The sequence below is a fragment of the Bubalus kerabau genome, chromosome 14 (genome assembly GCF_029407905.1).
Source record: "Bubalus kerabau isolate K-KA32 ecotype Philippines breed swamp buffalo chromosome 14, PCC_UOA_SB_1v2, whole genome shotgun sequence".
Taxonomy (NCBI): domain Eukaryota; kingdom Metazoa; phylum Chordata; class Mammalia; order Artiodactyla; family Bovidae; genus Bubalus; species Bubalus kerabau.
In genome coordinates, this window is record NC_073637.1 from 46,038,338 (window position 1) to 46,056,676 (window position 18,339).

Here is an 18,339-nt window from a genome sequence, read left to right on the forward strand (position 1 = left end):
CTCCTGGATGCTGTTTTTCCACTGAGCTATCCTTTACTCACCCTGGAATAGGAAATGGCAACTCACTCCAGTATTCTTGCCTGGGGAATCCCATGGATAGACGAGCCTGATGAGCTACAGTCCATGGGGTTACAAAAAGTCAGATACAACAGTAACAATCCTTAACTCACAGGTCAGAATGCTACTGCTTTTGGTTAGGAGTAAAGTGATTGCTCTCATGATCCCTGGCCAGTCACCTGGTAAGCGTGGTCAGTATGCACGAGGTAGAGGGTGGTGGGAGCAGAGCGGCTCAAGGGTGTCATCAGTTTTGTCTCGGTTTTGGCACAAGGAGTTTCTGTTCGGCTGGAATCTGGGATGGGAAAAGTAGGAGGCGAAGCCAGGGATTGGGAGGGTGAAACTGGGGCCAGGCTGCTCAGACCGTCTGCCACGGAGTCTGTGTTGAGCTTGATCTCAGTGTAGTAAAAGTCTTCTTCTCCATCACTGTAGTCAGACTCCCCAGCACGCCTAATGCAAAAGAGAGCAAAGCAATCCTACTCACCCACACTGCTTTCTTGCCTTGAGATCTTGTACATGCTGTTCCTTCTGTCTGGAATGCTTTTCCTCTGTCCTGTCTGCTTGGCAAACTTCTACTTATCCTGCAACTGTCCACTTCCGGGGGAAGCCTTCCTTGATGTCCTAAAGCAATTGACTCAACTAATCAACCAATCAATCAATTATTCAAAAAAAATTTATTGAGAGTCTACTATGTCCAGGCACTTTTTTAGGAACCCAATATTAGAGTGAACAAAACAGATTCTGCCCTGATAGAACGTACAGTCTAGTGGAAGAGGCAGACAAGAAACTTGTAACAGAACGCATCAAAAATAAATAATAATATCCCTAGGAACAAACCTGCCTAAGGAGGTAAAAGACCTGCATTTGGAAAACTATCTGACACTGATGAAAGAAATTGAAGACAACACAAACAGATGGAAAAATACACCATGTTATTGGATAGGAAGAATTAATATTGTTAAAATGACCACACTCTCCAAGGCAATCTACAGAGTCAATGCAATTCCTATTAAAATACCAATGACATTTTTCATTGAACTAGAACAAATAATTTAAAAAGTTGTCTGAAAACACAAAAGACTCCAAATAGCTAAAACAATCTTGAGAAAGAACAGAGCTGGAAGAATCATGCTCCCTGACTTCTGACTATACTGTAAAATTACAGTAAACAAAACAGTATGGTACTGGCATAAAGGGGATTCCCAGGTGACTCAGTGGGTAAAGAATCCACCTGCAATGAAGGAGATACAGCAGCCACAGGTTTGATTCCTGTGTCAGGAAGATCCCCTGGATGAGGGCATAGCAATCCACTCCAGCATTTTAGATTGGAGAATCCCATGGACAGAGGAGCATGGCAGGCTACAGTCCGTAGGGTCTCAAAGAGTTAGACACGACTGAAGTAACTGAGCATGCATGCACTGGCATAAGAACATATTTATAGATCGATGGAACAGAATAGAGAGCCCAGAAATAGACTTACACGCTTATGGTCCATTAATCTATGACAAAGGAGGCTAGAATATACAATGGAAAAACGGTAGTCTCTTCCACACATGTTGCTGGGAAAACTGGACAGCCATATGTAAATGAATGAAATTAGAACATTCTTTAACACCATATACAAAAATAAACTCAAAATGGATTAAAGACCTAAACGTAAGACATTACACCACAAAACTGCTAAAAGAAAACATAGGCACGGCACTCTTTGACATCTATTGTAGCAATATTTTTTTTTTCAAGTCTGTCTCCTAAAGCAAAGGAAATAGAAGCAAAAATAAGGAAATGGGACCTAATTAAACTTAAAAACATTTGCACAGCAAAGGAAACTATCAAAAAAGTGAAAAGACAAACTAATGATTGGGAGTAAATATTTTCAGAGGACATGACCGATAAGGGGTTAATATTCAAAATATATAAATAGCTCATTAACTCAACATTAAAAAAACAAACAATTCTATTTAAAAAATGAGCAGAAGAACTAAATAGACTTTTTCCCAAAGAGGACATGCAGGTGGCCAAAAGAGATGAAAAGATGCTAATTATTAGGGAAATGGAAATCAAACCAATAATACCAACAATGAAATGTTACCTTACACCTGTCAGAATGGCTATCATCAAAAAGAACACAATAAATGTTGGTGAGAACGTGGAGAAAAGGCAGCTCTCATACACTGTTGGTGGGAAGGTAAACTGGTGCAGTCACTGTGGAAAATAGTATGGAGGTTTCTTAAAAATCTAAAAATAGAACTATCATATGACCTAGCAATTCCACTCCTGGGTATATATCTGAAAAAAAAAACCAGAAACATCAATTTGAAAAGATACATGCACCCTGATGTTCATAGCAGCATTATTTATAATTGCCAAGATATGGAAGCAACCTAAATGTCCATCAACATACAATTAGATAAAGAAGATGCTACACACACACACACTCACACACACACTCACACACACACTGGTGGCTCAGATGGTAAAGAATTCGCCAGCAATGCAGAAGACCCGAATTTGATTCCTGGGTTGGGAAGATCCCTTGTAGAAGGAAATAGCAACCCACTCCAGTATTCTTGCCTGGAGAGTTCCATGGACAGAGGAGCCTGGCGGGCTACAGTCCATGGTGTTGTAAACAGTCTGACACTATTGGGCTACTCTCTCACACACACACACACACATACACACACACTCATACTACTCATGCATAAAGAATGAAATTTTGCCATTGTAACAACATGAATGGACTTAGAGGGTATTATGCCAAGTGAGATAAGTCAGACAGAGAAAGACAAATACTATATTACTTGTATGTGGAATCTAAAAAATACAACAAACTAGTGAATATGACAAAAAAGAAACAGATATAGAGAACAAACCAGTAGTTAAGGAGGGGGAGGGGAAGTATAGGGGTAGAGGATTAAGAGGTATAAACTATTATGGATAAAATAAACTACAAGGATGTATGTATGTATGTATGTGAAAGTTGCTCAGCTGTGTCCAACTCTTTGTGACCTCATGGACTATAGCCTGCCAGGCTCCTCTGTCCATGGTATTCTCCAGGCAAGAATACTCGAGTGGGTAGCCATTCCCTTCTCTAGCAGATCTTCTCAACCCGGGGATCAAACCCAGGTCTCCCATTGCAGGTGAATTCTTTACTGTCGGAACCACCAGGGAAGCCCAAGAACACTGGAGTGGGTAGCCTATCCCTTCTCCAGTGGATCTTCCCAACCCAGGAATTGAACTGCAGTCTCCTGCACTGTAGGTGGATTCTTTACCAGCTAAGCTACAAGACTGTATTACTGTAAAACACAGGGCATATAGCCAATATTTTACAGTAAATATAAATGAACTATAATCATAAAAATTGTGAATTACCATACAGTACGTGTGCAACTTATATAATATTATTCATTAACCATAAGTCAATTTTAAAAAAGTAAACCCATAAAGAAACAGATATTTAGGTCTCCCACACTGTAGGTAGACGCTTTACCATCTGAGCCACCAGGGAAGTCCATTTAATACATTGCTGCTGCTAAGTCGCTTCAGTCGTGTACCCCATAGACAGCAGCCCACCAGGCTCCCCTGTCCCTGGGATTCTCCAGGCAAGAACACTGGAGTGGGTTGCCATTTCCTTCTCCAATGCATGAAAGTGAAAAGTGAAAGTGAAGTTGCTCAGTCGTGTCCGACTCTTAGCGACCCATGGACTGTAGTCCTCCAGGCTCCTCCGTCCATGAGATTTTCCAGGCAAGAGTATTGGAGTGGGGTGCCATTGCCTTCTCCATTTAATACATTAGGTAGTGATAAATCCCAGAAAGAAAAATTAAGCAGCATTAAGACCATCCTTAATCAGGGCAAGCGATGGGGGACATTATTTTAAATAGAGTATTCATAGGAAGACTCTGAGGAGATGACAGTTGAGCAGAGGTCTCAATGAGGTGAGGGAAAAACCCTTGTGGGAACCATGGGAGAAGAATGCACAGAACCCTGGGGTGGGCTGGCTTGTTGCTTTCTGAGAAGGACAGAGAGGTAGGTAGCTGGTGCTCAGGGCACCAGGCAAAGAGTGATGGGAGAAGAATGGGAAGGAAGGCAGAGACGCAATGGCACAGGGCTTTGTAGCCCTGGGCAAAATTTGGTATTTTGTTCCAAATATGATGGAAGCCTCTGGGGATTTTGAAGTATCTAGGTTACTTATTATTTTTATTTTTTAAAATTGATGTATAGTAAGTACAGTTAATTTACAATGTTGTGTTAGTTTCAGGTGTACAGCAAAGTGCCATATGTGTGTGTGTGCATGCGTGTGTGTGTATTCTTTTTCAGGTTTGTTTCCATTATAGGTTGCTGCTGCGGCTAAGTTGCTGCTAAGTCACTTCAGTCGTGTCCGACTCTGTGCAACTCCATAGACGGCAGCCCACCAGGCTCCCCCGTCCCTGGGATTCTCCGGGCAAGAACACTGGAGTGGGTTGCCATTTCCTTCTCCAATGCATGAAAGTGAAAAGTGAAAGTGAAGTCGTTCAGCTGTGTCCGACTCTCAGCGACACCACGGACTGCAGCCTACCAGGCTCCTCCGTCCATGGGATTTTCCAGGCAAGAGTACTGGAGTGGGGTGCCATTGCCTTCTCCACCATTATAGGTTACCACAGGATATTGAGTGTAGTTCCCTGCACTATACAGTAAGTCCTTGTGGTTTATCTGTTTTATACATAGTAGTGTGTATTTGTTAATCCCAAGCTCCTAATTTATCTCTCCCCACTCCACCCCTTCCTCTTCTATGCTCTTTGAGAACCATAAATTTGTTCTCTAATGCCATCTAATGCCATTTGCAACATGACTGGACCTAGATATTATCACATTAAGTGGAGTAAGATAGAGAAAGACAAAGATCATATTCTATCACTTTTATATGGAATCTAAAAATAATGATACCAATGAACTTATCTACAAAACAGAAACCGACTCACAGACATAAATTACTTTTAAAAGGCTCACCCTGGCCACTGTCTGGAGAAAGAACAGAGGATGGGAGGGCAAGAGGAACAGGAGCCAGTGAGCAGGCTGTGGAGCAGTTGACAGTGGCCAGGCGAGGGGTAGGGGCGCAAGTGACCTGAGCTCTCAAACTGGGGACTTCTTTTGAGGGACAGGCATCAGGATTTAGCTTCAAACAGTTAAATCCTCTGAGCTCCCTTTGAAGAAGTGGAAGTGAAAGATGCTCAGCGTGTCCGATTCTTTGCGATCCCCTGGAATTCTCCAGGCGGTCGCACTGGAGTGGGTAGACGTACCCTTCTCCAGGGGATCTCCCCAACCCGGGGATCAAACTCAGGTCTCCCACATTGCAGGCAGATTCTTTACCACCTGAGCCACCAGGGAAGCCCAAGCTGAGCCACCAGGGAAGCTCAAGAATGCTGGAGTGGGTTGCCATTCCCTTCTCCAGGGGATCTCCCCAACCAGGGATCGAACCCAGGTCTCCCACATTGTAGGCAGATTCTTTACCAGCTGAGCCACCAGGGAAGCCCAAGAATGCTGGAGTGGGTTGCCATTCCCTTCTCCAGGGGACCTTTCCCACCCAGGGATCGAACCCAGGGATCGAACCCAGGTCTCCTGCATTGTAGGCAGATTCTTTACCAACTGAGCCACCAGGGAATTACTTTGAAGTGTGTTCATTTCAATTCACTTTATTTATTTAATGATTTGGTGCATTTCTGTAATTGTTTTAAACCTCTGTCGCCTCCCTAAGACAGATTCTTTAGGGCTGTGTCTTGTTCATTTTTGTTTAATAGATACCACATGTTTCAGTGCATCTGGCACACAGTAGGTGCCTGTTAAATGCTGAATGAATGAAAGAAAGAAGCTGATGCTATAGCACAGTGATTACCAACATGAATTCTGGAGTTACATTGCCGGGGTTCGAATCCTGACACCTCCCAGCTGCCTGTGTAATTTTAGCAGCCTGTGCCCTTATATAGAGCAGCATAGCACAGCTGGCCTTCCGTGTCCACCGGGAGCCTACTAAACACAGTACTTAGAGGTGTAGAGCACTCACGTGTCAGTTCAGTTCAGTCGCTCAGTGGTGTCCAACTCTTTGCGACCCCATGAATCACAGCATGCCAGGCCTCCCTGTCCATCACCAACTCCCGGAGTTCACCCAGACTCATGTCCATCGAGTCAGTGATGCCATCCAGCCATCTCATCCTCTGTCATCCCCTTCTCCTCCTGCCCCCAATCCCTCCCAGCATCAGAGTCTTTTCCAATGAGTCAACTCTTTGCATGAGGTGGCCAAAGTACTGGAGTTTCAGCTTTAGCATCATTCCTTCCAAAGAAATCCCAGGGCTGATCTCCTTCAGAATGGACTGGTTGGATCTCCTTGCAGTCCAAGGGACTCTCAAGAGTTTTCTCCAACACCACAGTTCAAAAGCATCAATAAGCACTAAATGTTTATTAAATAAAAATAAGGCTGATGCTAGAAAGACTCAGTGTTTACTATCATCAGGAAAAGTATCTTCTGGTGCTTCCACAGGTTCTTCTGAGACACAGAAAATTGTGTTTTTCCACAGTAAGTTTTATGGAAAAGAAAATAACTGTCAAGGGTGTGTGTGTGTGTGTGGGCTCAGTAGTGTCCAACTCTTTGCAATCCCATGAACTGTAGCCTACCAGGCTCCTTTGTCCATGGGATTTTCCAGGCAGGAATACGGGAGTGGGTTGCCATGCCCTTCTCCAGGGGATCTTCCCGACCCAGGGATCGAAGCGGCGTCTCTTGCATCTCCTGCATTGGTAGGCAGATTCTTTACCACTGGACCTCCTGGGAAGCCTGTCAAATAACTAATATTTGTTGGATTTGAGGATTTCTAGGGAAATGATGCACATTCTTGCAGCTGGTTTTATGGGATGGGATCTGTAAATGTTGCTTTCCTGGGGCATCTCCAAGTTTCATGACCATATCTGGCAGGAGCAGGGCACTGACTCAGAATAAACTTTTTTCCCACTGACAATCCCTGCACAGAACCTAAAATACAAATCTCCCTTTCTCCTGGGCCTTGCTGTTCAGCCAGATCAGCGGCTTCTCCCAGCCTGGCTCTGTTTCCCCTGAGCTCTCTGCCTGAGGCGTCTAGGGAGGTGTCTGCTCCGTATCAGGTCAGGCAGGGCTTGGCTCTCCTACAAGCAAAGCATCAAAGACCCCAGAGAGTGGGCCGAAGAATGTGCATCTGTTCTATTCCTGTCCCCACTTCCTCTCCAGGAAAGGGCGAGCCGAGTCGCTACCGGCTGCCGAGTGCTACTAATAGACACGCAGGCCTGGGGAACATCGTGTGTCCTACACGGGGATAAATCAGGATCAGCCCCTGGTGTGTAAGAACGGAGTGAGAATTACGAGAAAAACGGAGCACTTCTTATGCTGGTGTGGTGTGCACTGCAGCTGTATCAGACGCAAGATACGTATTTTGGGGCTTGGGCTAAGCTCCCTTCTTCACAAGCCAATCAACACTCATTAAAAACTGCCCCATCCTCCTATAGGCTCCCAGGCACATTCCTGGGTAGTGGCTGGCAGAGATGGGGATTCTAACTCATCAAGGCCATGTGAAGCATGCAGAGTAAAAAGGGAATCCCAGGGGAGCAAATACAGCGCCTGCTGTACTTGAATTTCACCCACCAGGAGAGCACCCTGGAAGCGCTAAAGAAAATCATGTGATGCCACTCAGTCTATAAACACACAGATAGGGTATGTGTTTCTGTGTGGTGCTGAATATTATTTGACTTTTGGGGGAGATGGACTTTAAAACAAAGACCCGCAGCTCCTGAATCTAGCTTCAGAAAGCTCTTTCTAAACGTTCAAATTAACTGAGGTATTTACACTGTGAGCTGTCCTGATGGTGAGAGTTGAGGGAAGACACCGTGGGGTGTCCTTCCCTGAAGGAGTGGATTCTGTGTGGGGTTTCTTGGAGGGTGGAGTGGACCCTCTGGCTAGTGGAGCGGAAGCCCTGCTTTGCTGGGCCATGACCATGGTGCTTGGTGATTTTTCACATGCCATGCCCTGGAAAGGTCTGGCTATGTCCCCAGTATCCCCAGCCTATGGGTGAGGGAGCTGGATTCCTGCTTCTCTCCAGCCATGGCAGGAGCCCACCCACAGGAATCAGCAAAATCACCTTGGAACCCGTTCTTGTTTTCTTTTTCTATCACTTTTTATGGATGATGCCTTGCCTAAATTTATCCTTGGCTGGGCCAAGTGCCTGTAGTGCTTATTTCTCAGCAGTCACAGAAAGGAGATCCAAGAAGTCAATCCTGAAGGAAATCAACCCTGAATATTCATTGGAAGGACTGACATTGAAGTTGAGGCTACAATTCTTTGGCCACCTGATGCGAAGAGCTGATTCATTGAAGACAACCCTGATGCTGCAAAATATCAAAGGCAAGAGGAGAAGGGGGTGACAGAGGACGAGATGGTTGGGTGGTATCACCAACTCAATGGACATGAGTTTGAGTCAACTCAGGAAGAAGGGAAGCCTGGTATTCTGCAGTCCATGAGGCTGCAAAGAGACATGACTTAGCGAATGAACACCAACAACATCTTTTTGAAAGGACCCCTCTGTGTCCAAGCATTTGGGGGCTCAGTCATGTGTCTGGCTTTGCCTTGTGCACACTGTTTATCACTTACAGCTTTTCGAGATCCCTTCTTAGTTCCACATCCCTGGACAAGAAAGACCCACAGACTAAAGAACAAGAGGCTGTACCACCACAGCCCTTCTGGAGTGGCCCCTAATCCCTGCTGCGCAAAACTTTGTTTTATCTTTCCTTAGAAAGGTTTTGTATAACACAGGGAAATGTGTCTGTTGTACAAATAAAGGACTTATTTGGGCAACAGAAAAGGATAGAGCAGGTCATCAGGCTTCATAAGAATAGCAAGACTGATTGTCACTGTGGTTCTTAAACCCTTTTCAGGCTATGTCTGCCTTTGAGGCACAAAGTCATTAACACTCCACTGGGGAAAAAAATTGCACATATAATTTTACAAACATTTTCAGGGGGTCTAAGGACTCCTTACCCTACCCTACCCTGGTGCTCCATCTTTTACAAATCACTCTTACATACATTTTATTTTTGACCATCACACATGACCCTGCAGGGCGGATATTCTGAGTTTCTTTTTCAGAGGGAACTGAGGCTTCAAGCAGCAGCTTGCTTAATATCACTTGGTGAGTGTATTAGGGAGGCTTCACAGCTCTAAGTCCATGTTCTTTCCACTTGCCACACTGGCCTGTATTATCTGCAGTGGCCATCTCCAGAGTGATTAGGAAGACCACGCAGGCCCAGTCTCTGTTTCTGTGTTCAGAATTTTTAAGGCACAATGAGAAGTGTAATTCTGAGTGTAGGTGGTCCTGGACTGAACTTGATGGAGATACACCCAGCTCCAAAGAGAGGGCTCCTTACCCGAGATGAATGGTCCGGATGTGCTTCTGGATACCCACTGCAGTACTCAGAACCTTCCCACAGTTCTTCCAGAGGCATTTGAACATCACCTTCATGGAGTTCTAGAAAGGGAAGACAAGGTTACATTAAAATGAAAACTAACCCATCAACATAACAGCTTCCCAGTCTCTTGACTATAACTCAGCACACCATTCTAGGAAACCCCCCAGGTGAGGATCTTAGTGACCTCAGAGATTTTCTTGCTTCCTTCTTAAATACCGAGCCCTGCTGGAACATTTAGTTTACTTTTTAAAAAAGTTATTTTTAATCGAGGGATAATTGATTTACAATATTGCATTGGTGTCTGCCATACATCAACATGAATCAGCCACAGGTATATATATATCTGCTCCCTCTTGAACCTCCCTCCCACCCCATTAGTTCACTTTTTTTTAAGGTGGTTACAGTGTCTTTCAGGCATTGTGCTGTGCTTAGTCGCTCAGTCATGTCCGACTCTTCACGATCCCATGGACTGTAGCCCACCAGGCTCCCCTGTCCATGGAGATTCTCCAGGCAAGAATACTAGAATGGGCTGCCATGCCCTTCCCCAGGGAATCTTCCCAACCCAGGGATGGAACTCAGGTCTCCTGCATTCCAGGTGGGTTCTTTATCATCTGAGCCACGAGGGAAACCCGGCATTAATGACAGTGAATTTTAGAATATTCATTGAGCACTTACTATGTGCCAAGTGCTAGTCTAAGAGTTTATCTCATTTAATCCTAAAAGATGAATACTATTATCATCACCATTTTACAGATTCATGGAAAGCTTCAGTAAAACATGCCTAGTCAATGGAGCCAGCTTCGAGCAAAACCAGAATGTGAATTTTGGAAGTCTGGCTCCTGGAACTACTCTCTCCACCAGGACACAAATCTATCTTCTCCTATAAGGATCTTAGAAGTTTTCCAAAACAGTCCAGCAAAGTGATTGAGAGCACTGATTTTGGACTTACTCTCTCAAGTTCTAGTTTTCTTATTTATCAAGTAAGAACAATAGTACCTGTCTCATAGGGTTATTATGATGATTAAATAGGGTCACGAAAGCAAAATCGTTTAGCACAATACTGACAGGAGTAATTATTCAACCAATGGCAGCCATTATGATCTTATTATGATATACTTCCTGGAGTGAATTTGACAGGGAGTGAGTTTTCTCCCATGTGCTCACCAAGCCCCATCCTTGATTCCTCCTGGGAACACAGCTAGACTTCATTTCCCAGCCCCCTTTGAAGTTAGGTGAAGTCATGTGACTGAACTACGGCCAATGGAATAAGGGCAGAAGTGCCATACATTCCTTCTAAGCCTTGTCCCTAAACTACTTGTCAATGTCACTCCAGCCTGTTTCGCTGATTAGAGGTAGGGGATACCCAAGGACTTAGGGGACAGTAGTGCCTCAGGAATTTTTAAAAAAATATTTTTAAAATGGAAGTATAGTTGATTTACAATGTTGTGTTAATGCTGCTGTACAGCAAAATGATTCAGCTATACATTCTTTTCTATATTCTTTTCCATTATGGTTTATCATAGGCTATTGAATATAGTTCCCTCTGCTATACAGTCAGAACTTGTACTTTAGGGATTTTTAATCTTTTGTTGGCTATGAATTCTTTTGGCAGTCTGCTAAATTCTATGAACCCCTTCTTAAAGTAATGTTTTTATTAATAATGTTTAAAATAAAATACACAGGATTAAAAACACTGTGAGTGTGCTGAAATACTTATAAAAATATTAAAAAATTTTGTGAAGTGGTAATATATATACCCTTTAACACATAAACTAATAAGATCTTTAAGTGAATTTAGTAACTACCATAATTTCAAAGTAGCATTGTACATAAATGACATTTCATGATATCTGCTAAGATTGTAAGGTGATATGAAAACATCCGTGTTTCGTATTGGTAGAAAAGTCACAGGAGGCACTAATACTATTGTGGTTTGATGTCTCCAATCATAATTGTAGGAAATGCTAAATTATAGTTAAAACATTAATGAAAATAAAGATATACTTTTTCTCCCATCTAATTTCATAGACTCCCTGAATTCTTTCCACTCCCTTTATGGGACTTGTGGACTCCAAGTTAAGAATCTCTGCACTGGGAGGAAGGGGCCTGGGTCCCTGGAGAATGTGTAGAGTAGAAACACCCCTTCATCACTCCTGCTGACCTGATTGGATTGTGACATGAGAAATCCTTTATGGAGTTAAGCCACTGAAGTTTGGAAATGGGTTGTTTCAACCGTAAGCCTCCCCTGACCAATAAACAATGACACCTTCCCTGAACTGACGGAATTGCTGTAGGTTTGTTTACAAGTCTAGTAGGATTTCTGCTCTCAAGCCCTGTTCTAGAAAGCCATCATTTACACATTTAGAGGATGACTCACTGGCTATTATGATGGAATTAGTATCCTGATTCAGCCAGTCACCCCCACCTAAATCTTTCTCAATTGAAACAAAATACCTAGAAACTTGCAGAAGTGAGGAGTATCCTGTGTGCTGGGAATGATCACTTTCGGGGTGGCAAGTTGAAGACACAGCACAGTGGCACATGGCTACAGTCCGTTGCAATGGATAGATTAGTGACAGCAAGAAGGAGCCCACGCCTCCTGTGAGCTTCGTGAGCCCAGGGGCCTGGGGTTCCCAGAGGTCCCAGGTGGCTGGCCTTCCTGACACTGCAACCTAGCCATTCCTACTGCAGCTCCCAGGCACTGTGGACAGCTTGCCCATGCTTCCTGCTGCAATGAGCAGTACTGAGCTCTAGGAGCTGCAGCAGCAAAGAGCTGGAGCAGAAACAGAGAGAGGGATGTGAGGGGAGCTGAGAAGCAGAGACAGAATTAGGACACTTTAAAGTACACTATCATGAAGAGCTGGTGTTTATTCTAAGGAGACCATTCACAAATTTCAGGCTCCCTGATCTTCTTGAGCCACTGATCCAAATGCATGAGATGGAAGATGAACCAAAGGGGGAGAATTTAAAACCTTCCCTCCCCCCTACTCCAGCCCCAAGGTTCACAAAAAAGAATTTGGCTTGATTTTTTTTTTTTAATTCAGAACAGATAATGACAATATTAATGAATAAATCCTCACCCTATGAGTGCTTTCTGCTCATTTTTCAAACAATGAAGTTGTTCTATTAAAAAATATCTTCCACTTAAGGGAATTAATGACTCAAACCAAAATTACAGGTATCTGAGAGTCCAAATATCCATCTGGAAATGAAGTCAAGATAGATGAAAGCACTTTTTCATTCATTCCAAGCCTTCTTGCTGATGGTATTCCTTTATTCATTAAACTAAATAGCTACTTAGCAAGGAATATTCCAGTGGCTATGATGGAAAGAAAAGAAGCTGTTCTTCAGGAACTTACATTCTAATGGGGGAGAGACAGAAATGATCACAAATGATGACTGTTTCAGGTATGGTAATGTTTCTGGAAATGGGGATGGGAAACACTAGGTCAGACGAAGCCTCTAGAAGGTGACTTGTGAGCTGGGACCTGAAGGCTGGAAAAGGAGCCAACCATGCTATGAGCTAGGGTTTTCCAGGTAGAAGGAAGAGTTAATGAGAGCTGTGAAGATGCAGAAGAACTTGACATACTGTAGGGCCAGAAAGGAACAGTTAGTTTGGAGGGAAAGGAGAGATGGTGTGATCTGTTTGAGATCATGTGAAGAGGCAAGGAGGGCCATGGAGGCAAGAAGGATTATGCAGGGTCTTGTAGGTAAGGGTAAGGAATCTGGACTTTATTCCAAAATAAAGAAGCTGCTGAAGGGGTTGAAGTCGGGGAGTGATATTATATGATTTAGATTTTAAGAAAACGTTACTCTTGGACTTCCCTAGTGGTCCAGTGTGGTTAAGACTCCATGTTTCCAGTGCAGGGGGTGTGAGTCGGATCCCTGGCTGGGGAACTAAGATCCAACAAGCTGTGTGGTATGGCCAAAAAGAAAAGACAAGCTCACTCTGTTCTGTTCTGGGAGGAAAAATAAGGTCACCAGTGTGGTGCTACTGCAGGTTAGAAAAGATGGCGGCTTGAAGAAGGCTTGGGCCGTGAGAACAGAGATAAGTAGGCACAGTCAGGGTCCATTTGGGAGGGAGATCCAACAGAACCTGTTGTTGGGTTGAGCATGAGGAATGTTAAAAGGGATGGCATTAAAGATGAGTTCTGTAGCGAGGGGAGTTGTGGTTCTCTTTGGGATACATTCATTTTGAGATACCTACTGGCAAGTAGGACAATGGATCTATGAGCCTGAAACTGAGAAGAAGTCAGGTCTAGAGATATACATTTGGAGTCAGAACCTGAAGGAATTCTTAAAACAGATCTAGATGAGACCATCTAGGGGGAAATACAGCTAGAGACAATTAGAAGGCCCAGCATACTGCAGATCCAGTATTTCATGTAGGAGACTGAGAAGGAAAAGACAGAGAGAAAGGGTGTGGGCAGTAGTGGTAATCAAGATAGGGTGGTATTACCAGCACAAATAGCAGAAAGTGGCTTAAGAAGGAATATGTGACTTAGTATCACTTGATGTTCCCAGGTGGCGCCAGTGGGGACCTGCCTGCCAATTCAGGAGACGTGAGAAATGTAGGTTTGATCCCTGGGTCTGGAAGATCCCCTGGAGGAAGGCATGGCAACCCACTCCAGTATTCTTGCCTGGAGAATCCCATGGATGGAGGAGCCTGACAGGCTACAGCCCATAGAGTTGCAAAGAGTTGGACACAACTGAATGGACTTCACATGCATGCATGTGCAACAATTAGTCAGTTATTAATAGTCTTTTGAAATTAATATAATAGTATTATACAACATGCAGAGCCAAATTCCTCCTACATCTTAGGAATTTCTTAAAAGGTCAAATTGCCAACTGTTTAGGGAAATGACAATCACACTGGCATTTCTGTCCCATAACAAGTATTATTGATAAAACTCCCGTTCCTGGTTCTTGCAATAACATGTCAAGCATTTGCTTCTTGAATTGATTAATAAAGCCTGGTACTGATGATAGAAAAATAAATGTCATTTGTATAACTCCTTTCCTTAGAAGGAACTAGCTGATTCAGAGGTGTCAAACCCTCCACATACAATGAAGCTGACCAATATCCTCTCTAAATCCCTTGGATTTTGGAGAACTACCAATTACAAGTGCTTGTGCTGTGTACTTAGTCGGTCAGTCACATCTGACTCTTTGCCACCCCATGGACTATTGCCCACCAGGCTCCTCCGTCCATGCGGATTCTCCAGGCAAGAATAATGGAGTGGGTTTCCAGGGGATCTTCCCAAACCAGGGATTGAACCCAGGTCTCCTGCATTGCCGGTGGATTCTTTACCAACTGAGTCACCAAGGAAGCCCAAGAATACTGGAGTGGGTAGCCTATCCCTTTTCCAGGGGATCTTCCTGACCCAGGAATTGAACCAGGGTCTCCTGCATTGCAGGTGGATTCTTTACTTATATTCATAATTTTCTGGGCTCATACTAAGGGCTCTAAAGAAATCTGTTGCCCAAAGAAAATTAGGTAATGGATATGAAGAAAAATGATCAGTTTTATTCCTTCTTGCTTCTCTTTTGCCCATGGGATACTGCATCATCCCTTCTGATTTCTTCTAGCCCTATTTACTCCTTTATAAAGAGCCTCTTTATTAAACTCTTCTCAGTTACCCCATCTGAGAACACCATCAACTTCCCCGAGGACCTGGATTGAAATGGGGAAAAAGTAGGTTACAAAAGAACATAAACAACATTATATATTTTGGGGGGTATGTAAAACAAATAAAAATGTATTATTGCATGGTGGAAATATTGGGGAGGGGTATCTTATTTTTACATTAATTTCCAAACATAGAAATTGCGTTGCTGTTCAGTTGCTCCATCGTGTCTGACTCTTTGCAACCCCATGGACTGCAGCATGCCAGGCTCCTCTGGCCTTCACTATCTCCCAGAGCTTGCTCAAAGTCACATCCATTGAGTTGTTGATGCAAAATATAAAAATTACCCTACTTTAAATTAAAATAGAAGTCAACCTATAATATTAATACTTGCTTGATTAATTTTTAGAGAATACAATTAGACTAGCACAAGCACCTCAACTTTAATGCAATCAAGTGACTTCTTTCTACCTAGGTGAAGGTATGTCAGACCATAAGGTCTCTTAAATCAGTGGTCCCCAACCTTTCTGGTGGGCTTTCTCAGTGGCTCAGTGGTGAAAAAAATCTACCTACAATGCAGAAGATGCAGTTTGACCCCTGGATTGGGAAGATCCCTTGGAGGAGGGCATGGCAACCCACTCCTGTACTCATGGAGGGAAAATCCCATGGACAGAGGAGCCTGGCAGGCTACAGTCCATAGGGTCTAAAAGAGCCAGACATGACTGAGTGATTAAGCACTCAAGCAACCTTTTTTGGTACCAAAGACCAGTTTCGTGGAAGACAATTTTTTCATGGACTGGGGTTGGGGGGTGGTTTTGGAATGAATGAAGTGCATTACACTTATTGTGGACTTTATTTGTATTATTAGTACCACAGCTCCAATTCAGATCATTAGGAATTAGATTATGGAGGTTGGGGGCTCTTGCCTTAAATAGTGGTTAAGTACTTTTCAGAGTACTCTGATTACTTCCAGTGGAAAGAAATCTTTTGTCTACAGAACTACTCCCTGTTACGCTAAAGGAAAGCCAGCCATGGGAGGAGGAGAACAGGAAAACATAGCTAAATAAACAGCACCCAGATTGCTGCATGGGTCCAAGCTCGCCGCCCAAAGAAGCCAAATTAAGCAAAGCGGCAGGCGGAGTTGCAGCTGCCAAGTCTGAACATGACCATCTGTGCCTCAGCCCTGGCTTCTCTTCCCAGCTTCAGCAGATGTTCACCAAGCTGGGTTGTCCGAGGTAGGGAGAGGCCACTGTTGGCTGGGAACCTCAACGAGCTATGGTCCTCCACGCATCTCCCTGGTTTAGCTGAAGCTCCTGGCAGTTGGGCTTCCCAGGTTGTTCAGCAGTAAAGAACCTGCCTGCCAATGGAGGAGCCACAGGTTCCACACCCTGGAGAGAAGGAAATGGCAACCCATTTCAGTTTCTTGCCTGGGAAATCCCATGGACACAGGAGTTGGCAGCCTATAGTTCATGGGGTTGCAAAAGAGTTGAACATGACTTAGTGACTAAACAACAGCCTGGCAGTTATAAGCAGACTCAAGGAATCTCACACATGCTCAGTGCAACATTCGCAGCAGCTTCTAGGAACTGCTTCTTTGAATCACTCAGCTTTGGCCTTGTGGGCTACGATGGTTGGAGAGAACTTCCTGGAGATTCATCACCTTTGTGGCAGCTCCCAGAATGTCTCTGATATCAACTGCTCTGGAGCAATAGGCTGAGATCTTTGGCCAAGTCTTCCTTCATCTTTTCTCTGCTTCCCTCTCCATGGCAAGCTTCATGCTGGTTTTGACTTATTTCATACTTAGGATACATGGAGTGGCTTCTATTTTCCTGATTGAACCCAGACTGGTACACAGGACTGATAAGATGACTTCTGAAGTCACCTTCAGTTCAGTTCAGTTCAGTCACTCAGTCATGTCCGACTCTTTGAGACCCCATGGACTGCAGCACACCAGGCCTCCCTGTCCATTACCAACTCCCAGAGTTTACCCAAACTCATGTCCATGGAGTCGGTGATGCCATCCAACCATCTCATCCTCTGTCGCCCCCTTCTCCTCCCTCCTTCAATCTTTCCCAGCATCAGGGTCATTTCCAATGAGTTCTTCCCATCAGGTGGCCAAAGTACTGGAGTTTCAGATTCAACACCAGTCGTTCCAGTGAATATTCAGGACTGGTCTCCTTTAGAATGGACTGGTTGGATCTCCTTGCAGTCCAAGGGGCTTTCAAAAGTCTTCTCCAACACCACAGTTCAAAAACATCAATTCTTCAGCACTCAGCTTTCTTTATAGTCCAACACTCACATCCATACATGACCACTGGAAAAACCATAGTCTTCACTAGACGGACCTTTGTTGACAAAGTAATGTCTCTGCTTTTTAATATGCTGTCTAGGTTGGTCATAATTTTCTTTCCAAGGAGTAAGCATCTTTTAATTTCATGGCTGCAATCACCATCTGCAGTGATTTTGGAGCCCCCAAAAATAAAGTCTGACACTGTTTTCACTGTTTCCCCACCTATTTCCCATGAAGTGATGGGACCAGATGCCATGATTTTAGTTTTCTGAACGTTGAGCTTTAAGCCAACTTTTTCACTCTCCTCTTTCAATTTCATCAAGAGGCTCTTTACTTTCTGCCATAAGGGTGGTGTCATCTGCATATCTGAGGTTATTGATATTTCTCCTGGCAATCTTGATTCCAGCTTGTGTTTCTTCCAGTCCAGCGTTTCTCATGATGTACTCTGCATATAAGTTAAATAAACAGAGTGACAATATACAGCCTTGACATACTCCTTTTCCTATTTGGAACCAGTCTGTTGTTCCATGTCCAGTTCTAACTGTTGCTTCCTGACCTGCATACAGATTTCTCAGGAGGCAGGTCAGGTGTTCTGGTATTCCCATCTCTTTCAGAATTTTCCAGTTTGTTGTGACCCACACAGTCAAAAGCTTTGACATGGTCAATAAAGCAGAAACAGATGTTTTTCTGGAACTCTCTTGCTTTTTTGATGATTCAGTAGATGTTGGCAATTTTATCTATGGTTCCTGTGCCTTTTCTAAAACCAGCTTGAATATCTGGAAGTTCACAGTTCACGTACTGTTGAAGCCTGGCTTGGAGAATTTCGAGCATTACTTTGCTAGCGTGTAAGATGAGTCCAATTGTGCGGTGGTTTGAACATTCTTTGGCATTGCCTTTCTTTGGGACTGG

At 43.8% G+C, this 18,339-nt stretch overlaps 1 protein-coding gene across 1 annotated transcript in view; it reads right to left on the reverse strand.

The window, feature by feature from the left end:
- Positions 1-18,339, reverse strand: part of ZNF704 (zinc finger protein 704) — a 259,239-nt gene that overhangs the window by 26,739 nt on the left and 214,161 nt on the right. The window contains exons 5-6 of the mRNA XM_055546345.1: positions 9,469-9,569; positions 237-504 (exon numbers count right to left, since the gene is read on the reverse strand). Of these exons, the coding sequence (XP_055402320.1) occupies positions 237-504; positions 9,469-9,569 (369 nt within the window). The remainder of the gene's footprint in view (positions 1-236; positions 505-9,468; positions 9,570-18,339) is intronic.